The sequence below is a fragment of the Gambusia affinis genome, linkage group LG03 (genome assembly GCF_019740435.1).
Source record: "Gambusia affinis linkage group LG03, SWU_Gaff_1.0, whole genome shotgun sequence".
NCBI lineage: Eukaryota > Metazoa > Chordata > Actinopteri > Cyprinodontiformes > Poeciliidae > Gambusia > Gambusia affinis.
Genome location: NC_057870.1, coordinates 16,809,334 through 16,832,162, shown reverse-complemented (window position 1 = coordinate 16,832,162; position 22,829 = coordinate 16,809,334). Strand labels below are relative to the sequence as shown.

Below are 22,829 nucleotides of genomic sequence, written 5' to 3'. Positions count from 1 at the left end.
TTTTTGACTTGTGAAAATTAAATAATGGATATCTTAAAAGCGAATAATGACTAAGTAAAACTGAAAACCTTAAATTAGACGGATTTTATATACATGATAACTTAAAATAACATTCCGACTTAGAATGACATCACGGATATTCTGATTTAGTATTCTGTCTAGTCAAAACCTTGCAGACTGACGCAGCTTTAGCTTTACCTTCTAAAATAGGGGAGTCCGATTCATTTTCATTTTGGTTCTGTTGATCTATATGTATTATCGATGAATCGGAACCATGTGATCACACGTGCAGAAAATCAGCCGACACAAATAATCAGACTTTACTTATTTTATTCTTTTCAGCGCTAAAAAGAAAGAGACGCTTACCCTCACAGGCTAATTTGTTGTGACGTGAATACACCGGGATTAAACAGCATCTGATCAAAAACGGACGATCCATTCTTTATATCTAAGACACGCCTTATTGGTCGTCTGATGAACTACGTCAGCTAAGGAATGTCTGCCTAGAAGTCAACTGATATTATGGCGTCAGCTTAAGTTTCACTTTTACAGAAAGCCTTTTGTTTGAAAGTGAAACATGCAAGGTCAAGTTTCATTCCTCCAAAAGCTCTCTGTGCATAAATGAAACATACTATGTGTGAAATACAGCTGTGTGTGCATGAATATATGTGCAACCCTGGATAAGCGTCCCAACAGTTCATACTAAGATTATTAATGTCTTCAAAAGGCGGGTTTTGCCAGAAAACATTGATAAAACCCATCAACAAACAGGTAAAACCTAGCTGGCCCAAAGCACGAGTTAAACAGCTGCTTAAGGCACCCACACCACTAGGGGGCGACCAAGACTATCACATTTACTTGTTTATTATTTTGTACTTATAAGTTGCATGTTGTCACCATTTTACACATCTGTTACAGACTTGTTTACTGTAGATTCAGTGTCTGCAAATTTCACTGCAAATTTTCTATTGACACTTTATTTTTGGTTTCCTTGTGGTGTTCATATAACATGAGAATGAAACTGTACTAATACCAGAATAACGTCCTAATGATGCAAGAATAAAGTAGGAACATAATCGCAATAAAGTTAAGATAATATATATATATATATATATATATATATATATATATATATATATATATATATATATATATATATATATATATATAATCAGCTATAAGAGATCAGACTTGTATTATCAGCACCTTAATTCAGATGACAATTTGTAGTGCAAAATATTATGCTTAGCATTTTTTTGCAATGGGCAATTTTAGGTGGCAATGCAGTCCTTGGCCTTGTTAATTACTCTTACTGCTCTTTTTTTTAAGTTTGATCAGTGACTGTTGTGTTGTTTTGTAATTAATTTCCCAAATCTCTCTGGAGTCACTTAAATAAGGTCAAACTAAAGAACAGTGCAGAATGTTAGGCTGTATCTGTGTGAACAGAAAGGTGTTTGGTACTGAAACTATGATAGACCCACTTCATGAACTGTGAACTGAAACAGTAAAACCCGATTCAATTTCTACTTCTCCACAGATGGACATTCATTCTTGTTTAAAGAAAAAGGGCCAACAGCTGCAAAATGTTCAGATAAAAATAATGGTAATACAATTTCTAAGTATGATTTTCAAATAAAGTTCAGGTTAAGGACTCATTTTCAATAGTCATTTACCTGAACTTCTACTTTGATAATAAACTGGTTTTAGGTTCATTAATCCTATGCATTTAGTAAAATGTTCTTCACATGACTGGAAATGCAAAGTTTTGAGTAGATATTTAATTTTAATTTCCACACTAGGACTGTGTCACTCCACAGCTGTTTGTGTCTCATTAATGTTAGCAGATGTTATCAGGTATGATGTGGTCTAGAGATTCTGTTTCAAACTGAGTTTATACACCTCTGGAAAAAAATTGAGTAAAATGAACATTGTTCCTTTATTCTACAACATGTGTCTTAATTTTGTTTGTGAATGTTTGTAAATAAGCAGTTAGATTTATAAAACCGCACCAACAAATATCTTCTCATGGGTCTTAGCCCTGCTGGGGTCTAAGCACCCCTAAAGGTCAGATCCTAGAATCCTAGAATCGCCTCCTTGAAATATACTCAGAAACAAAATTAAAGCAAACAATGTCATTAATGTTTATGGTAAAAGAAACAATAAAAGTAATATGAAGTTTAATATAGCAAATGTCTAAACTGAGGTTACAGAAATAAAATCATATCAGCAAAAATATTAAGGCAAGATCACAGCAGAAAACAGTAAATATTAAGATTTATATTGAATAGCCTTCGAACAGCATTGAAGAAATTGTATATCTTAGTCTGTTTGCTCAACTTGTCACCATAGCAGAGTGCGGTCAACAGCACAGTGCAATCTAATCCCAATAACGCGCTCAGTGATCATATTGTTTGAGGAAATGTTATTTTTTAAGTTGTTTGGCTCATGAACCAGGCGTTCTGGCCGGCCTCTCCTTTCCCGGCTCGCTCTGACTGAGCAAAATGCTTCAGTGCTCAGAGTGAGCCAGTTGCTGCCATTTTTAGAGTCAGGAGGGTTTCTGTTTGGACAAACAAGAGAGCAACAATTGATTAATTTCTTGTTTGCCACTTCTGAGCGGATGTTCAGCGTCATTAGTGTGGCTAGTGAAGTTTTCCCAGACTGCAGCCCTCCTTGTGACGGCTGAAGGAGTTACTAACTTAGAACATTTACACAACGCACTTGAATAATGCTGTAATTCTTCTGTCTGGGGAGATGCTAACAATAATGTTGTTAGCTCTGCTGGAGAGGGGGATGAAATGCAAACATCCAGCTAACATGTTCTTTGCCGTGTCTCTGTTGTAGAGGTGGAATAAATAAAAAGGCAGCTAAAACAAATATTTAGCTAACATGGTTTTAGCGTTGACTCTGTTGTAGATTGTTAGCATTGGACTGCAGTTGGCGGCTACAGGAAGGAAAATAGCCTTCAGCTTCCTTTAGTCCACACTAAAATTAGTCATTCATGACCTGCTTTGTGTTAGAATTGGTGTAGCAGAGGAGCAGTAGCGATAATTAGTCATAATTAAAGTTCATTGTCATGAGCAAAAACAATGAACCATGAAGCCAGAATGTAGAAGTCATGCTAGAATGCAATGTAAAGACCATTAATTAAAAATATATTAGTTTGTTTGCAAACTTGCGTTATTTTCTTTTTTTTTTTACTTCATTTTCTTCCCAGTGGAGGTTTTAATTGTGCAGCATTAACATCACAGTGCTCATGAATACAAAAAGTAGCCCTTGCTGCTCCATCTGCAGGCTTTCTTTCCCACTGTGAGGTGAAGACTGTTTATTTTTCTTCAAGTGTTTTTCAGAGTAAACGACGTAAAGCTCCGTACATCTTTTCTCCTTCATCTGGTTGATCAACGCTGGGTAGCCAATTTCCACAATACTGACTGTGTCATCATTCGCCTCGTTGTTCTGGAGAGTCTGTGAAACCTTCAGATTTGTAACATCAGACTCATTGAGAGGGTTGTTGGTTGAATTGGCGGTGAAGGAGGCGTTCCCCGCTGCAGTGATGTTGCTTCTTGTGGTAATAGCTGTGTTAGTTGCAGAAGTTGTTGTTGTGGTGGTGGTCAGTGGTTTGGTTTGTGACCTCTGTTTCTCTCCTGGCAGAAGGTCCGTCCTCTTCATGCAGGAAGTCATGAACTTGTCAAAGTCCTCAGATGATTGATTGAAATTGTAGTCCCTGCTGTAGTCGTCCCTGTCAGAGGATTTCCTACCATATCGCTTGTACATGTAGTAGTTGTAGTAATACTCCTGGTGGGGGTTGTGAAAGTGGAAATTGGGATGGGGGAACTTCCCTAATCCGTAGCCCAGGGCCATTCCTGCCATTGCCCCTCCAGCCGCCGCCATTGCCGCACTGCGTCCAAACCCTTTGGATTGATCAGATGGAGCAAATCCCATATTCTGAACCGAGTGAGAGAAAGGAGAACCACCCCCACCTCCATAACCACCAAATCCAAAACTCCCACCGTAGTGAGGGCTCAGGATCCTGTTGTTTGGGTTGTGGTTGATGTAGCTACCTGGATAGTTTCCATAACCTCCTCCATACCCTGGAGCTGGGTAATGGCCGGCAGGATGCTGTGGGTACTGAGGGTAGCTTCCATGGTAAGGAGAACCTCCATGTTGGTTTGGATACTGTGGATAACCTCCATGTTGGTTTGGATACTGTGGATAACCTCCATGTTGGTTTGGATACTGTGGATAACCTCTCGCTGGATACCCAGGGTAGCCACCTGGGTTGGAATAGCCTCCATGTTGGTTTGGGTACTGAGGATAGCCTCTTGCTGGATATTGAGGTTGGCTTCCTGGGTACTGAGGATATCCTCCTTCTGGTTGCTTAGGGTAACTTCCTTTATTTGAAGTGGGGTTTTTAGTTTTTATCTTTGTCGTCTTAAAAGGCTTTGATAGTTTGATTTTGCCTGCCACTGAGAGATGAATGTGGGCTAAGAAAACGGACAGGCACAGGCAGGCTAAAAGCTTCATCTTTACTCTGCAAACGGTAAAAGAAAAGAAATTAAATATACTCTCATAGCATTCTTTCTGCAAACAAGTCCTCCCCAATTAAAACCAACCAAAATTTTTTGTGCTGTGGGCCAAAATTGTCAGCTTAGAAAAAAATTTTAATTACCAAAACTGTTTGAAATTTTTTTGTACCTACTCAAATACAAAACAATATTCTAATCAACCAAATAATCTGATTATTTTTGTAGAAATGGGATTGTACTACACTGTAGGTCCACTGTAGGTCCAAAACTTAGAATGATTTTTAAACATTTCCCTGGTTAAAGGCATCCAGTTTGCTTATTGTTTTGAACTCTGTTGAAGAAAACTGAAAAAATATTTTGTCATTTCTCAGCAATATAAACAGGATTTAGGTCAGTCGTCATTTGGAAACATTTAGAGTACAGCAATTAAAAGATTTAAATGCACCAAGATGGACTTTAAAGTATTAGTCAATGAGTAAATGTGGTCTTAGTTACCATGACAACAGAAGGAAACTGGAAAGCTTCAAAAGGTAGTCACTTTATTTTGCATCTAACATCTTTGTAAGACTTTGATTTAAAAGTCGTAGGATTGTCCTAATTTATTATTGGATTGTGGTTGGGGGGCCAAAAAAAAAAAAATCAGTCCTTGGCCAGAAATGGCCCCCGCACCCCACTTTGAACACCCTTATGTAAACCTTCTCACATCTTTCTAACTCAAGGACCAGGGATTTCCCCCAGAAAACTTGCTAAGCCCAGTGCTCAGGCACTGGAGCAGTCAGTCATCTAAAATAAAATAAATTAAAATAAATAACTAAAATAAATAAAATAAAATAAAATAAAGAAACAATGCTAAGCCTGGTGGGGTCACAAATAAAGCCTGGTGGCCCGCCAGGCTTACACTGAGGGAAAGCCTAAAGGACTGTTACCTGTCATTATCATTAAATTGCCTTAGAGAAATGTTTGTTTGTTTCTTGTATTTTTTCTTTAAAACTTGGATTTAGCTTCCCTGTTTATTCTGCAAATTATCTTCTATTTTTACATAATTAAAATTTAACTGCGTAAAAAGGTCTATGCACCTCTCTGAAGGTCACTCAGCTTCCTCTGAGCTCTTACGCATTCCTCAATACTTGTACAAATAAACTTTTCCTTTTTTATCAAACTTTATTACATATTGAGGATGGATTAAACTGATGTGTCTGGTGAAAATAATGGAAAATAAACAAAAGGCATGCTCAGATTAAAGCCTCCACACGCTCGGCCCACCTGTCACCACCATGAAGCTGTCAGGCTGAAAATAGCTCCAGATCCACAACAGGCAGCAACTCTACACTCCTGTTTGCAGTTTGTTGTTTTAAAAGCTCAAAACATTACATTGAAGCACTTAACACAAGATAAATGTAAAACCCTGAAACGATCCCTACATTCTGATTACATGAATACTGTTTTGTTGTTGTTGTAAATTAAAATGAGAATTATCCACTAGCTAACACCAATATTAAAGTGTTAACTTCGTCCTGTTGAAAAGTTTTCCTTGATTATATCCTGTTTCTGTTTGTAACATCCATAAAATCAGAGATAAACATACTGACCTGAGCTCTCAGCACGGCAGCAAACAGAACAGTTTCCCGTCCGTCCTCTGCTCTCCTTCAGTTTCAGCCCCTCCTGCCTCTGATGTGACCCAGTGTGAATACATTAAGAAACGGAAATCCGATTTCCAGGCAGATTCTTTGCATAGATTTGTCTTTTTGTTCAACGTCTTTAGCAGAGAATATGAAGTGATCTGTCTGGATCAAAACTTCAATCAGATGTTTCTTCATGAAACAAACTTTAGGGCAATTTCATCCAGAAATAAGAAGAAATCATCTGAGCGTCTTTTAAAAACCATCCAAAAATAAACCAGTTTTTTTTTAAACTGCTTAACATTAGGGGCTGCAGTTGGTTGAGCTGTTGCTTTGCAGCAAGAAGGTCCTGGGTTCGATTCCCGGCCCGGGATCTTTCTGCATGGAGTTTGCATGTTCTCCCTGTGCATGGATAGGTTCTCTCCGGGTTCTCCGGCTTCCTCCCACAGTCCAAAAACATGACTGTCAGGTTAATTGGTCTCTCTAAATTCTCCCTCGGTGTGAGTGTGTGTGTGAATGGTTGTGTGTCTCTGTGTTGCCCTGCGACAGACTGGCGACCTGTCCAGGGTGAACCCGCCTCTCACCCGGGACGCAGCTGGAGATAGGAACCAGCAACCCTCCATTAGGGACAAGAGTGAACAGACGATGGATGGATGTTTAACGTATCTGCAAATGGTTTAGTAAATGCTGCCCCCTACTGGTCAAGAAATAAAAAACTTTCACAAAGTTTTCATTCACAATATAAATGAACACGAACCGGTAAATAAATAAATATACAGTACAGACCAAAAGTTTGGACCCACTTTCTAATTGAATTCAATGAGAAGGTGCGTCCAAACCTTTGATCTGAACTGTACTGTATATATATATATATATATATATATATATATATATATATATATATATATATATATATATATATATATATATATATATATATATAGTTTCATTCCACATTTCAAGGTTTTATTTCTGTGATAATTGCAGCTAATTATAACAAAAACTTTTTTTCAGAAAAATTATAAATATTACATAAAACCAATTTCTGCTGCAGAAATGCTGCGTTATGCTTCACAATAACGGCCAATAAATAATTTAAATCCTCCACAAGGAGGGTGAGGAATCAAAGTTTTCTGGAAAAGAATGCTGGGTCCTAGCAAATGGAAAGTTGGGTAGAAGGAAAACAGCTGGTGAAAATTCAAACAAATAGAGCTCTGATCAAGATTCAAGTGCAGCAGAGACTCTTATGAACTTTGACATTTCTGTAATAAAAATAATTTTATTTGTCCTATTCTAATTTTCAGAGAATCTGAATGTGAGAAAATAATAAGGAAAATTATCAAATTAGTTAGCATAAAACATATAAACATGACAAAAATGTATTTATTTTTGATATTCTAATTTTGCATTAACAGGACATAAAACAAACAGCAACTTGAACCATTTTTTGTTTTCTCTACAGGAAAATCATGAATTATTTTTGTAGATGCATTTATTCTGATTCTTTTCATTTATTTCTTTGTTTTAATATTAACTATATTTAATTAGTGAAAAAAAACAAAAATAAAAAATAAGATGGTGAGAAGCTCCAATAAAGTTGAGTAAATGAATGAAGCAAAGCGTCGTAAAAGGTTGTATCATTTCTTTAATTTCATGGATTCTGTTTCGTCGTCGTTTTGGGAGATTGAAGTCAGATAATCTGGACCACAGTTTAATTTCTGAGCCAACAGTTTCCAGACAGATGACGGCATAATGCAGAAAACAGAAATAAAACAAACCGACCAGGAGAAAAAAAAGCATTGATAAGGAGAAACGCTGCAGGTTTGTTTCAACGTCAAACCTGGTGCAGTTGATGCTTTAGTTTTGTTTTCTGTCTACATCGTTAAACAACCTGGAGCTGCTCTTCTCATAATCCCATCTGAGTGGAGATCAGAGATTAAGTCACTGTTCAGGGGTAAATGTTGGGTTTTAAATCTAGCAGCGGAGCGAACACACAGCAAAGCAGCTACATTTTGTTAATGCTTTTTTTTTTTTACGTTTCAGAGTTTAAAAAAAATTTAAAAAAACTTTTTTCATCAATATTAAAACCAATGATTAACACAGCAGGGATTCATATGGATTATCTACGGCTGGGCGATCAGTAAGATTTTTTCTATTAATCAAATCTATTATTTTTCCACTAATTGGTTTCCATAGATCAGTGATGTCAGTGGCCGAAGGCGGCCATCTTGTTTCACGGCTTCTATTTATTTGAATTCAGATCAACTCTACGACAAAATATTAGGGCTGAGATTATTTTAAATTACGAGAATAAAGTCGTAATTTTAAGAACTCTAACGTGAAAAATGAAAAGAGCAATTTTAAACACATCAACATCAGATTATGATCAGTGGAAACAGCTAAAAAAAATAAACGGCGTGAACCGAGGCGATCACATCAGATCTTAAACATTTATTTTTATGAGTTTTCTGGTAAAAATTCATCTTTACTTTGCTAATATTCTGACTTTATTCTCATAATTAAATATTCTTGTAGCCGGAGCCTAAAGTGTCTGTGTGCAACTCAGAATGGGTGACTGAAGTTTAGACACTTTTTGAAAATATGTTCTGCATTTTTTTCAACATAAAAAGAAAAAAAAACAAAAAACAAGATTACAATTAGAAGTGATATAAAGAAAGAAAACATTAGATTGTATTTATAAGTCACCCTGCAACCAAATTACTTTAAGCCTTTGGCACAAAACTGTTTCAGCTTCTAGGATAAACAGAACAGATATTATGATTATTATGCATCAATTTCAGGTTTTGTGCAGAACATTGATGGGGTCAAAATGAAAATAAAAAAATAATAATGACTGAAGGAGGGAAAATCCATCTGTACACAATTTACTTGTTACTGCCATAATAAAACTATTCAGCACAAATATATGATCAAGAATATTCTCTTTATACATTTAGGACAGGCTGTCATTCTAGTGTTCAAAACATACAACAAATATGCAAAAAAATATATTTATATTTTTATCTGCACGTGTTTGTACAGATTGTCCTTTCAGTGGTTTGTTTACTAGTGAAGACTGAAACCAAACCAAAAGTCTTCATTTGCTGATTCACACAGAAACATTTGATTCCTGACATTCTGGGTGCAATTTAACAAATTTCTGCTGAATATAATCTTCATTTTGGACGATAAGAACAGAAAACTGAATGTGGGTTCAGCAAAGTTTCTCTGGGGAGTTTTTAAAAGCATCAGCAAATAAAACCGACCTGATAGGAAACAAAGTGCTCTGGCCTTTGCATAGCAAACCGTACAGAGCTGCTGCTTCTGTGGTGCAGGAGGAAAATATATATAATATTTACAAATTTACACACAGAGGAGGAAGAGGAACGGAAACGGGATTTCAGAGCTAAAGAATGACGGAGACGAGTCGAAACGGATCTGAACGCCTCGCCCAGATATGAGGTCAACGACGGAGTTAGCAGGGGTCAACAAGGCGAACATGGAGCAAAGCAACAATCAGGATCCAGACTGTCCCGGATCGGGATCCAGACTGTCCCGGATCAGAATCCAGACAGGTCCAGACATGAACGCCAGGTCCTCCAGCTTCATCACAGCCGCTCCTCTTCACACGCCGTTGGCGCTCATCTTGCTCTTCTGGGACACTTCGGTCGCCGCTTTAGCCTGAAAAATTTTAATTATTCAATAAAGTTTTATCCCAGACTTTCAGGCTGGTTTCCAAAACAACATTAAAAACATAAAAATATGGATTGAAAACCATCAGAAAGTTAACGAGAGATGCCAAAGAAGTGAGTTAGTGTTGGGCCGGACATTTAGAACAGAACTATTAATCCTACAATGGAGACAGTAAAATAAACTCCATTTAAAGGAGACATGATGGCGATATAAAACATAGTCGACAAATTCATTCTGCGACAATCAGATTTTAGTTTGGTCATTTCTGCATACTTTAAGCTCCTCTCTGAATAGGACTGAATGCTTTGAAAAGCATTAGTAGAGCCTCCTGCACAGCCTACAAGAATGCCACGAGTGGTTTCTGAATGAAAAGTCAACAACAAGACATTTGTCTTACTCAGCACATACAGCGTTAAAACCAGCTGACCAAACATGCTGGAGCTCAGCTTTGGTCACTAGGTAACAGGCTGGGGTTGCTAGGTAACAGTGCAGTGCCTGCTGATTTGTAGCATTATATTCTAGACATTTTTGAAATGGTTCATTTTCCAGACACCAAGCAGTTGAGACCCAAATGAAAATATAAAAACATGTGAATTTTGCATAATCGGTCCACTTTAATACAAAGATATGAAACACTGGTCTGACCTGAAGAACCTCAGCAGGAGTTAACGGTTTGTCCAGAACCACGGGGGCTTTGTCCCGCAGCTCCTCCACCTGCAACAAAATGTAAAGACGACACAAACCAGGTCAAATTATTCTTCTCATGCAGATTGTACATTTTTATTTTATATTAAATGGCGTTTTAAATCGATGTTTTGTGTTTTTATGTTCCATAAAAGCATCGTCTCATCTAAGGCCGACTTTGAAAATCACATCGTAAATAAATCATTCAAATCACAAAACAGGTTAAAAAATGTTTCCTTTTAGTTACCAGTGAAGGGAACAGGCACTGAAAAGTTATATTTTAACAGTTTTTAAGATTTAATTTTGCTTACAGAAGCATAGAAGACGTTTTAGAAAAAGATGAAGAAAAATAAGATTAATACTTGTCATAGCAACAAGTTAAAACTTTATGTAAATGTACGAAAGATGGTTAAATAGTCGTTTAGGTGTTTAAAATGTATCAGACTCAAATCAAATTTAAAAGCTTAAAGTTTCCTTTTTCTGGTTTACAAATCAAAATGAGATTTATCTAATAATTTGTTCCTGCATTAAAGTAAAACGGCCCATTTTTGGCTAAATTATTTTGAGGAATGTGGAAATAAATGTGGCTCAAAACAGAAAGATTTAATAAAACGTTTCAATAAAACCGACTCCAGTTAGAAAATCAAAATCCTCCTTATGGCCTTAAACTCCACCGTCTCTTTTTACACAGATTAAATGATTATTTGATCATTTTTAAGAGCCGCTGACCGGTCTGTCTTTGATGATGACGGCCGGGTCTGCCAGTCGCTCCGACCCGGTGGCGGTCGGGTTTGCTGCTGGGTTTTCTGCAGGAGAAGGAGAAGCCTTCTGCAAAACAAAACAAAAATCTCTGATGAGAGCAAAAACATCTCAGAGAAACCGCAGTTACATTTTGATCACTTTCTGTCGTTTTAAAGTTTGAATTTTACCACCAAAATACAAAAGGTTTAAATCTTTTATTTCAACAATCAGCAACGTCATGTCGTCTGTTTTTATGTAGAACTGAAAAGAAGATAAAATGTTCTGAAACCTGCAGGTCTGGAAACGCCGACCGCCAGAGTCATTTCTACCAGCTACGGTGGAATTAGGACTGAAACGATTAATCGATTATTGGAATAATCATAGACCAATTTAGGAAATTGATTAATCAACTGGAGTATACGGAGAAAAAAAGGCCATCTGATGTAAGAACACCATTTTCATAGAAGTAATTAAACCAAAACTCCACGGAAAAAATACATTTTGTATTCAATATATTAAATAAAAGATGCAAATAAGTTTCTCAAGTGGGAGTTTGAGCTTCATTTGGTTCAAATTGTGTAAAAATTATTTTTGCTGTGCAATTATGAATAGGTTAATTAAAAAAAAAAATAACTGCACCACTCTGCGGCGGTGCAGCGGTTTTGGTCTCACCTCCATCTTGGGAACTGGCGGGATGACGGGCAGCTTTGGCTTGAGGTCGGTCAGGTACATGGCTCTGGAGAGCAGCAGCAGCGACGGAGGAACGTTCTCCTTCAGGTGGAGGTCGAGCCACTGAGCGACGGAAAACATCCATCAGAAACATGGAAACCGCCAGCGGGCGGCTCAGATTACGGTGTGCGAGCGCCGCTACCTGCTGCAGCTGCTGGCGGAGCTGGTCGCTGGTCAGACCCAGAGAACGCATCCCACGACTGCGACACGCCCCCTGCAGCTCCGACACGCTCATGGCCGCCACGCCCTCCGCCGAGATCATCTGGCGACGAGAGCAAACCGGATCCATCTTTTCTTCATTGCAAAAGATTTTCACACAATTCTACCTGATTTCCAGTCTTGAAAGGTTTTTAAAATGTTTAGAAACACAGTTTGAATCCCTAAAGCTGCAAGATGTCTGTAGTTTTCGATTCCGTTTTTATTTTTCATTCAACTTCACATGCAGAGTTGAATTGTCTAAAATATGCAAAGCATTAAACACGGCAGAGCGACGCCTTTCCCAGGGTTCAAACATTAAAATTCAAGAACTTTTCAAGCACTTTTAAGGAAATTTTCAAACTTTTCCAGCACTTTGGAGAAAAAAAAAAGCACATCCACACAAAATAATTTCAATTCACTATTTTATGACAATGCCTGTCAATTCGCCGTTTCCCCGGTAACTATTTAAATAAACGATAATGTGTTAGGTTCCACTCTTAAAGGAGAAAAAGTTTTAATTTAGTAAAAAACTGGAGGTGAAAAATGTTTTAAATATCTAAAATAAAATATATGGAAACATAGAACACACACAAACCAAATCAATAAATAAAATTAATCTGTAAACAAATTTTCCATTTAAAAAAATATTAATCAGAATGGAAATTATTCTAATAATTGAAATTTATCATATAATTAATTGATTATTGTGAAAGATACTAATGTCTTATGATCATATTCTACATTCTGCAGCAGGGACAAAATCAACTAAATTATAAAAGTTTAATGTTTTCAATGTCACACCTGGTCTGAGAACAAAACACTAATTTAACAAAAAAACAAAAAACAATAAATTGTTTAATGTATAAAATAAAAGATGATCATTAAGTCACAGAGACATTAGGAATCATAAATATTCAAAACTCAAATGACCTTATTGCTCAAATTAAACACAAAGAAAGTCGCATAGAAAATCCCCCAAAATAAATAATTTTGTTAACTATAACTGACCTGAAACAGATTAAACAGAAAAAGTTTAATCGGATTTAACTTCAGATGGAAAGAAAAAAAAAAAGTGTGCGTCTTTATAAGATGTGTGAAAACATCTGGCTTCAAATGTAAATACCGTTTTCCAGATTTAGGCTTTTAATCAAATGTTGGATTGCACTTTATTTCAAACCTATGTACCTTGAATATCAGTACTCTTCAAACCTTGAAATCACTTAAATGACATTCAAGGATTTTCCAGGACTTCCAGCCTGACCCTGTTGTCCTGCTCTGATGGAAGCTAAATCATCCTGAGGTGTTTCGTCTCACCTCGTCGTCCGACTTGATGGCTCTCAGTCTCATCATCAGCTGGAAGCGCAGCAGGTTGTTGGTGCCGATGGGCTGCAGCTCCAGCAGTTTGCACAGAGCCACCAGCTGGGGGCGCTCCAGGTGCTCCAGGGTCAGCTCGTCTTCAAACAGCTTTGAGAAGCGGACGATCTCCTTGGTGGACGGCTGCTCACCGGTTCCCCGAACCTAAGACAGGAAATTTTATATTTAAGCTGCAAGCACACAAAAACCTCTTTAGTTCATGAAGGGGAGTAAAAATATCAGGTTATATCGTTTAGATGTAAACATTTCAAACTAAATAAGCTGTGTCATTTATTCAGGGGTGTTCAAAGGGTGGCACGGGGGCCATTTGTAGCCCTTGGATTGATGATTTCGTGGCCCCACAACTGGAGTTCAAGAATGCAACAATTTTTTATTTTTTTTTAATCAGAGTAAAATTATTACAGATGTAATTCTCTCACAATAGAAATTGTTAAATACAGCAAAATATTCACCTTTTTAAAGTCAAATTGTTGTTATATGTAGAACTAAATTTAACCAGGAATCCAAATTTGCTGGAACAAAATCAACTTTTAGTTAATTTATAAAACTTTTTTTAAATGAAAGTGTTTTGAATTTTTAAACTAGATGCCTTTATTTTAACAAGGCAAATACACAAAATCCTTTTTGAGTTTTGGACTGAATAACACCACTTTCCAATAATTAAAAAAAATAAATAAATAAAAATCGACTTTATTTGTTGAGTTTTATTTATTCATTTATTTTAAATTCTTGGCCAACAAGATATAAAGTTTTTGCAAGCTGATGTTACCTCACCTGGAGTGATCCTGTTGCATTAAATGTCAAGTGGAGTCATGTGGAGTGAATATTAAATAAATACACAAACTGCTTGACATAAACTCTGCATTATGTGAGCTTTGGGCTTGCCACATTTCCACAACATGCCCTCCAGAACCCATAAACTTTTTCTGTAGGGATTGGAAACAAGCAGGTTGGTCCTAAACATTTTGTAACTCTTTCATTGGTGTAGAGTGCTTTTAGCGCTTAGCAATAAAAAGACAACATTCCTCTTTTTAACGAGGAAGGATGAAACTTTAGGAGGAATACGTCTAAATCAACTATAGATCCAATTCTTCTGATGTAACAGTTTATTCTGCTGTGATAAAAGATAAAAAATGTTGCTGTGTTTCACCTGCTGAACGTATGTGGAGAATCTCTGGGTTTCGTCCTCAATCTGGGCTTTCGCTTTGTTCCTTTGGGCCATTTCAGCGATGGTTTCCTGGAGGAACTTGGCCAGCTCCAGCTTCGCAGCCAAGCCTTTCTTCTGCTTCTCCTCCTGCAGAAACAGAAACATTTACTACAGTAAAAACGAAAAAACAAACTCCACAGAGTTAATCTTAATTAATTTGACTGATGCTGTGTACGGCGCTACATACATGACAATGTTGTTATTCTTTAAATCAACCAGTTACAAACTGTTACAACTTAAAAGTGTGTTTTATTCTGTGAAACTAAATGCTTTCACACACTGAAGCCAGACATTTGGTTTTATAAACCAACATCCTGCAAATTGTTTTAACTTTTCACATCTTATTACATTAAAGACAAAGTTGATAAATGTTTTTTTAATAAAAAGACAGGCGAGTATTCAACCCCACTTTACTCTGATGACCTAAATAAAATCCAGTGCAATTAATTAATAAAACAAATCATTAAATAGGTCCAATCATTTCCATTAAATGTTCAGTTTAATTTACGGTTTTGGTTGTGTGTGTGGTTTTTATTTCTGTTTTACTTCATTGTTTTTTGTTCATTTATTTTGGATATTTTAAACGTTTTCTAGTTCCAATGTTAAGTTTTCTTTACACGATCAAAGTTTCTTCTTACTGAAAACGCGAACCTGCACTATTACACCATTATTTATGTTACTTTATGTCGAAACAACATTATTGTTTAACTGATCTGCCTCTTTTCCAATTAAAACTAAAAATAAAACAAAATCATTAATAGTGTAAATATAAGCTGCATTAAATGTTTAAAAAAAAGCCAGAAAACAAAATAAAATATAAATATACTAAGCATTTTTCTTTAAATGAAACTTGCATAAGTGCCGTCAGGATGAACATTTCACGTCGAAAATGTTTTCCGTCAAACTGAGACGTCTGATAATCACAGCAAGCTGTGGAAAGGTCACTGAGGTCAAAGGTCAGACAGTAACACGAACCTTTTTTGACTCCGTCTCAAACGTGGATGGCAGCATTTCTGGAAACAGCTTGAGGAAGACGGGAAGCAGGAACTCCATAAAGGGAACGATGATGAACAACATGAAGGGAACGAGGCGGAAGAGGTCGGCGCAGGTCCTCAACAGCTGCAAACGCAAACAAGACGACGGCGTCACAAAGCTAACTGACACATTAACCAGTTACCAAAATAATCATTACGACTTTGTGAAAAGATTATTTTTACTCTAGCCGACCAAATTTATCTTAATCAGATTATTAATTTTGAAAGTGCAGCAAGAAATGGACACATTTCTGAAAAGACTGACATAAAGTCTCTTTTTTTTAAAACATTTTCTGTCTTTTGTTGCTTCTAGTTTGGAAAATATTATTTTAAAATCTTTATTTCTGGTCTGAATTGCCCAGATCAAATTAAAGCCTGCTCTCTAAAATTAAAGTGAAAATCTATTCAAGCCGATATCAAAAATGCCTAAAATAATCACAAGAAGTCTTTAAAATTCTTCTGAATTACATTATAAATGACAGACGGACGTTTGCAGATTTTCAAAATACAGAAAAATAAATATATTTTTAAGATTTTCTTTTGAAAATGTTTGTTTTTGGGGAGAAACTAGTGATTTTATTGAAGATGTTGGTTTGAGTGGACGAAGCTGATCAGCTGATATCCAGAGATCGAAATCAGACAGATTAATGATGGATAAGAAAGTGGATGCATCGTCTCACCCTCCGCCTCTCCCTGCGCGTCAGGACCTGCCCGTGCAGCAGACTCCACACCGTCCGCCCAGCGATCTTCGTGTCGATTCCCAGTAACCTGAAGCCGTTGTAGTAATGCTTCAACTCGTCAACAATCCTCTGATACAGAGACTTTTTCACCAGCGCCCTCTCTTGGGCTGGAGGAACGGCAGCTGCTGCTGCAGCGACCGTCGGAGCTGACGGCGGCGGAGAGTCCGTTACCATGGCAGCGGCAGCAGCAGCAGCGGCAGCAGCAGCAGCAGAGTCCTTTTTCTCCCCGTCCTGAGGAGCTGCCGGAGACGTTTTGGTGTCTTCCTGCTTCACATCCTGGAGCCAAACGGCGGAGCTGTGCAGAGCCCGGGCGAGCAGGACGGAGCCGTCGCCGCGGCTGAGGGAGTGGGCGCGGGCGCAGTGATGGTGGCCGTAGCGGGAGTGTCTGGGAGGAAACGAAGACGAGGCGTGGCGGGGAGCGTCTACGCGCAGATACGATCTGGAGGACAGAGAGGAGCAGCTGTGCCTCTTGGACAACAAATACGATCCTCTGAGGACGGAAAAAACATGAGTCAATAATCAATTATCTAAAGGTCAATCAATACGTTTATTCACTCAATTTAGCTAATTTAATCAATAATGTGTCCAATAATTGTACTCATGTAAGAGTGGAACCACTTCAGCACATTTTTACTAAAGTAAAAAGAAGCTGTCCAAGAATTTACCCAAGAGTAAAAACGTATTTGGTAAAAAGTAACTGATCAAATTATCAATCGTTTAATAATTAAACATTACATCATCAGCAATTTTATTAAAGAGCAGAAATCCTTCATAATAAAATTACTCAAGTAAAAATAAAAAGTACAGCGTAGTAAAAATATTCCTAAAAGTACTTTTCCCCAAAAAAAAGTTACTCAAGTAAAAATAATTGAATAAATGTAACAAAATGTAGCTAAATGTAACTAAATGTAACTAAATGTAGCTAAATGTAACTAAATGTAACTAAATGTAAGTAGTTATTACCCAACTCTGTTAATGTACAAACATTATCTTACAACTTTTACTCTACATGAGTGAAAATGGAGCAGGAAGATGAAAAACCTTGTTGAAATCAGCCACCGTTTTAATATATATTTTTTATACCTGCAGGCATTAAATTAATGATAAAAGTTGCTATATAATATAACATATTATATAGGATAATATAATTTATTTATTTATTTTTTGTTCCACTCTTTGGCAGATAAAGAGAAATAAAAGCAATCATGTAAATGAAAATGATCAAACTTGTTTTCATTATCGATGAACGATTGACCATCATTAAAATCGGCGAATATCAGTTTGTTTTTTTTACATATTGGTTCAATAAATAAAACTGAGCCAATATGAACAACCAATATTGATTTTATCTTGCCCTTTTCTTTTTACCCATAAAGGTGTCAAAATGGTAATGAAATATACATATAGTATTGGTAAATATTAATATCGGATCTCATCATCGGCCTAAATCTTTATATCGGTGCCTTATTGGTTTCAATGTATTCAGGTTTATTGTTCATTCTTATAGTTTTAGTTACATAAACAGTAAATATCATTCAATGACTGTTTTATGAGTTTCATATATACCTTAACTTACAAAACATAAAAATCATTTAAGACAGCTGATTTTTATTTAAATCAGAATAGTTGAGTTTGTCTAGTTATATAAAGATTTCTCTCAAACTTATCAGAATCCAATAAAAAAACAATTAAATGTTCCACAAAGAAGGGAAAATTGTGGCTAAGTAACAATATTAACTAATTAGGAAATAATAATCAAATAAAGTGCATCAAAATTTTGCTTTTTCATTAGTCATTTATCTGAACACATCATGTGACTATTTTACACTTTTTTAATACAAAATTATCCTAACACTTTGCCTTATTACAGCTCAATGTAGTGAAACATAAAACCTTGTATTTATTTAAAAGTTTGTCTTAATCTTAACTTTGTCTGGGCTAATCATTAACTTTCTGTCTGAACGTCGAGTATCTCTAAGCTTCCTCGACTTTCTCTGCAGCATTAATGATTTGCCAAGAAGGAAAAACGAGCCGCTGCTCTTTGTGCAGAAGAGAAAAACCATCTGTCAGTCAGGAATAGACGAACCCGGCCAGCAAAGGCAGCAGGACGTGAATCCAGAACCCAGAGCAGATTTAGACAAATTAAAACAAAACTGCAAACTGAAGCCATCTTTCTAGGTAAAGAAATCTTGTTTTAGAGCCGGTTCCAGTATCTATAAACAAATGTTTGTATTTTCAAAAGGTTTTGGTGAATCATCTCACCACATTTTGAGCCACTCCTCTTCACCTCTTTCTAGGAAACACTTATTCTGCCTCGGAAGTTATTTATGGTTTCAACGGGGATTAAAGCTGTTGTTCACCTCAACTATTATAATTCCAACCCGTACAGTCAGATACTTTAAGAAGAGACACATTAATGCTTCCTGAGAAAATATATCTGATCAAACAACAATGAAGATTTGGTAAGTTAAAGTTTTAGATTGTATTAGTACTAATGGATATACTTTTTAAGACCACATCTGACATTAAAATATTAACTTCAAGGCCCAAGAACTGGATAAAGATGAACCAAAACGGTTCTTGCTTTTTAAAATTTGTAAATGTTTTGATTTAGCAGTTCTAAATATATTGTTTTATACATTTCTTTTTCTTTATTATATTATATTATATTTACTGTTGATGTCTTCATTTAAATTAACTTGTAAAGGACCTTCTAGGGACAGGTGTCACAAATTAGCTAGCTAAAGCTAAAAACATTGCGATGCAGCCATTAGGTTGTCCTGATCCGTTTCTTCTATCTGCCCTTATCAAATAAAAATATAAATAATAATAAATAGAGTTATAATATTGTTGTAATAGGATTCCTGCGGCATTTTAGAAAATTTAGAAGATGAAAATATGGCATCAAACATCTTCAGTAAATTATAATTTAATTGATTTACAAGAAATTGGCAAAAGGGGAGAACTGATGAAGTCAAGAAGACAAAAGCAAACGACATCAGTTTAAATGGCTGATAAATCAATCTTATCAATTAATAAAATTTTTGGTTTTTGAAGACTACATTTTTGTTAAAATTTGAATTTTAACAGCACACGACAGCACACCTAAAACCCATCATATTGTTTAACAAACCGTTTTACAGCTTCCATTTGTTTGGACTTTCAATTCAGGTCAAATTTACAACAAAGTATTAGAGCCAGATTAAAATTTTGTGACAGGAGAATAAAGTAGTATGATAATGAGGGATTACTTTTACCACAATAAAGTTGTAAAATTAGTAGAATAACATTATAATTGTATAAAAACACCTATACAAAAAATAATTTAAATAAAAACTTAAAACAAGGAATATTGTGAGGTTATACTTTCGTATTGGTTTTACAGAAAGAAATACTTCATTTTTTAACACCCCAGCATCAGGACTTTGAAATGATCATGCAAACAACTGAATCTATTACAAAGAATGAGCTACATGGACTGAGCTTTTTTCTAATTAAAACAACTCATAATTGTAAAGATGTTCTTTTGGCAAAGTTACATCTTTATTCTGCTAATATTCTGACTTGCCCTGATAGTCCCATCGTACAACTCACAGAACATAGAATGAAAATAAAGCAGCTTTTAAAAAAATATTTTCTGCCATTTGTAATTTTTTTATTAAAACAAATAGCAAGAAAAAAAAAGTCCTACTTTAAATTCTGTCAACTTTTAGTGACCTCTCTTTGTACGGTAATCTCATAAGAAAGAGAGCCTCAAGTTCTGTAATCTTACACAATGAAAATCTCTTCTGCATGAAAGCGAATGCTTTTCTGCAGAACCCACACTTCGCTCTGACTCGGTACAGACTACTCCCAGTTGTTTGTCACTGTTTACCCTGGTGAAGAGTTATATGCCCTACTCTCTCCACTGCGTTGGTCACAGTTTACAAAGCACAGGGAACTGTTAGTAGTCTATTTACCTTGATCTGGTGACTGCCAGGAGCACCTGGTGACTAAAGACTGCCATTGCAGAGTCAGATCACGCTGTTCTGTTGAGGTTGACATGGAGACAGAGAGCATGCAGGGGTCAGGTAATAGTTCATGCATCAGCTGAGAACTCAGATCCACAAGAAAACAGTAGCAATATCCAATCAATCACTTTGACAGTTTGGTAATTCCGCTAACTGCACAAAACGTTTGACAAACACATGACTAAAAACAAAACGATCATAGGTTTACACATCATTACATAACAGATGTCTACCTTGTTATTAAACACCCATCGTAAACATGCATCTTACTGTATATATTCAATATAAGAAAAGTAAATACAAAGTGCGTATTTTCAGAGCTTTGTTTACTTGCTAAACAGTGAAACTTTTGACATGACGCTCTGCGGAAAGTCTGCAACATTTTGGGGAATTTTCCACTGACGTTCCTACATATACTTTTCAGTGCGATTTAAAAAGTAAAACCGGTCAGCAAACAAAGAAGAACGATACAGAATCACGCCATTCGCTAAGCTAGCCGGTGTTGTGCCATAAAAAGACACACGGTTCATTATGAGAAGCGCTTTAAAACCATTTGTTTTCGCGAATTAGTAAAGTAGCTAATTTTACTAATTAAATACCACAGATATAGTAAATTACAATTTAAATAGAAGAAACATTATATAAAACCATTTTTAATATGCTAACTTATACATATGTTGTCCCCTTTATCATGGCTGCCAGAGGTGTTGTGCCGAAAAGTGCACCCCAGATTGATCTGCACCTCCTTAGCTTAGCCTTAGCAGACCGTTGCTACAGCTATTTGTCAGCTGAAATGGAGTCCACTAACCTCCAGCGTCAGCGATCAAGCTATGGCTACCGCTGCTGACGGGGCGTCGTAAGGCTTCTCGGTGAGACGTGGACGATATTATCCATTCAAAACAGACTGGAGATGTGAACGGAATTCGCGAAAGAAATGTCTGGTGTAGTGATAAACCCATTTACAGTGGGTTTATGATTTAAATCGTCTGCGTGAGCGTCGAGATTCTGCTTCTAAACATTGCAAGCAACAGCCTCACCAGGCGGCTGCCCATGAAGCTCACGTTGAGCATGCGCAAATGTTTGTGGAGCTCAGCTAACAAAGAACGTCTATTTAAAAAGGAGTCCTTACACCCTGAGTTTTTTTAACTAAAATGTGCAAACTGTATCAACATAAACTGAAGTGTGTCTGATATTTAATCAATAATTCAGATGTGATATGTGAAGACAGCAATTCTGAGCATCTGCCCTTAATAAATAGTACTGAAGACACTGAGATTTCCAAAAATCTGAATCTTGACTGCACCCTAATTAGGATTAAGATGTTCCACACATGTTCCACACTTGGGGATGTTAATGTAAAGAGAATATAAAAATTCCGTTTTTAAGGAAATATTGAACCAATAATTAATAGCTTTAAGAAGTTGTATCTTAATTTCTGTAGTGTATTTCTTTCTGAAATTAGCCAAAAATGTTTGCCATTCGACATTTGACTGGAAATTTTATGTGTTTCTTTTTATTATTCAGCACTATGATCAGCATTATTGTTTTTAAAGCATTTGATAAATAAACCGTTAAACCATTTCATCTAGCGCCCACAAGACTGAAAATTGAAGATGATTAATGAGGAGTTCGGTTCGGAGTTCCAAAATGTCGAAGTGAGACGTCTGGCATTTCACGACCTCAGAGCTGCAGATCAGCCGAGGAGGTTGAGAGAGCCAATCAGAGGCGCTGTTGCAAACGTAAGCGATGTATTTACGAGGTTACGTGCTACTGTAATTTATCTGCATTTTAAACTGTTTATGCATATTTTTATTGCTGTACTCTGCTTTTAGTATGCTTGTAGTTTTTTCTGTTCGTGAAGCATTGACCAAATCAAGTAAAACACACATCATCCTTCCGTTCAAATGTGTGAAATCTTTTCCATTTGTATGGCAAGCAAATGTGCCATTTAATCATCAGTAGACTCCCCAAACCAGTTATGTTGACATCATACTAATTTAGTTTTAAATATATCTCAAATTAAAACGGTTTCTGATATTTCAGTAGAAGACTAAGCAACCGCAAAGGCAAATTTATATCAATTAAATATATCTTTATAAACATCCAGTGTTCTTTTCATGGGAAACATAACATCTTAAATCACATATTTGTAACTGGGGTGAGTAGCACAGAATTAATTAAGAACTTGATAGGGTACCTCACAATGTAGAGGAATTAGAAGAAATAAACAATTAAATAAAAATAATTTAATGCATGACAATATGAATCTCATTAAAC

At 36.3% G+C, this 22,829-nt stretch overlaps 2 protein-coding genes across 7 annotated transcripts; both read right to left on the bottom strand.

The window, feature by feature from the left end:
- Positions 1-375: 375 nt before the first annotated feature.
- Positions 376-6,186, bottom strand: LOC122826642 (prisilkin-39-like). 5 transcript variants are annotated; one of them, XM_044108775.1, is made up of 3 exons: positions 6,113-6,186; positions 4,185-4,528; positions 376-4,154 (listed from the first exon to the last, which is right to left on the bottom strand). In XM_044108775.1, exons 2-3 carry the CDS (start codon positions 4,519-4,521, stop codon positions 3,223-3,225), a joined length of 1,269 nt encoding a protein of 422 aa, XP_043964710.1. In that variant the 5' UTR covers positions 4,522-4,528; positions 6,113-6,186; the 3' UTR covers positions 376-3,222. The 5 variants fall into 5 exon arrangements, with proteins under 5 accessions (XP_043964710.1, XP_043964724.1, XP_043964704.1 ...); XM_044108789.1 differs by having other exon boundaries at positions 4,215-4,528; XM_044108769.1 differs by having other exon boundaries at positions 376-4,214; positions 4,245-4,528.
- Positions 6,187-7,767: 1,581 nt separating this feature from the next.
- On the bottom strand, positions 7,768-21,636 carry letm2 (leucine zipper-EF-hand containing transmembrane protein 2). Of its 2 annotated transcripts, XM_044108747.1 has the most exons (11): positions 21,361-21,636; positions 20,502-20,570; positions 16,483-17,032; positions 15,744-15,887; positions 14,712-14,855; positions 13,502-13,705; positions 12,132-12,251; positions 11,933-12,052; positions 11,249-11,347; positions 10,481-10,549; positions 7,768-9,823 (listed from the first exon to the last, which is right to left on the bottom strand). In XM_044108747.1, the coding sequence occupies exons 2-11, from the start codon at positions 20,546-20,548 to the stop codon at positions 9,767-9,769; spliced, it is 1,554 nt and encodes a 517-aa protein (XP_043964682.1). In that variant the 5' UTR covers positions 20,549-20,570; positions 21,361-21,636; the 3' UTR covers positions 7,768-9,766. The 2 variants fall into 2 exon arrangements, with proteins under 2 accessions (XP_043964682.1, XP_043964691.1); XM_044108756.1 differs by lacking the exon at positions 11,249-11,347 and having other exon boundaries at positions 21,361-21,619.
- Positions 21,637-22,829: the final 1,193 nt, after the last annotated feature.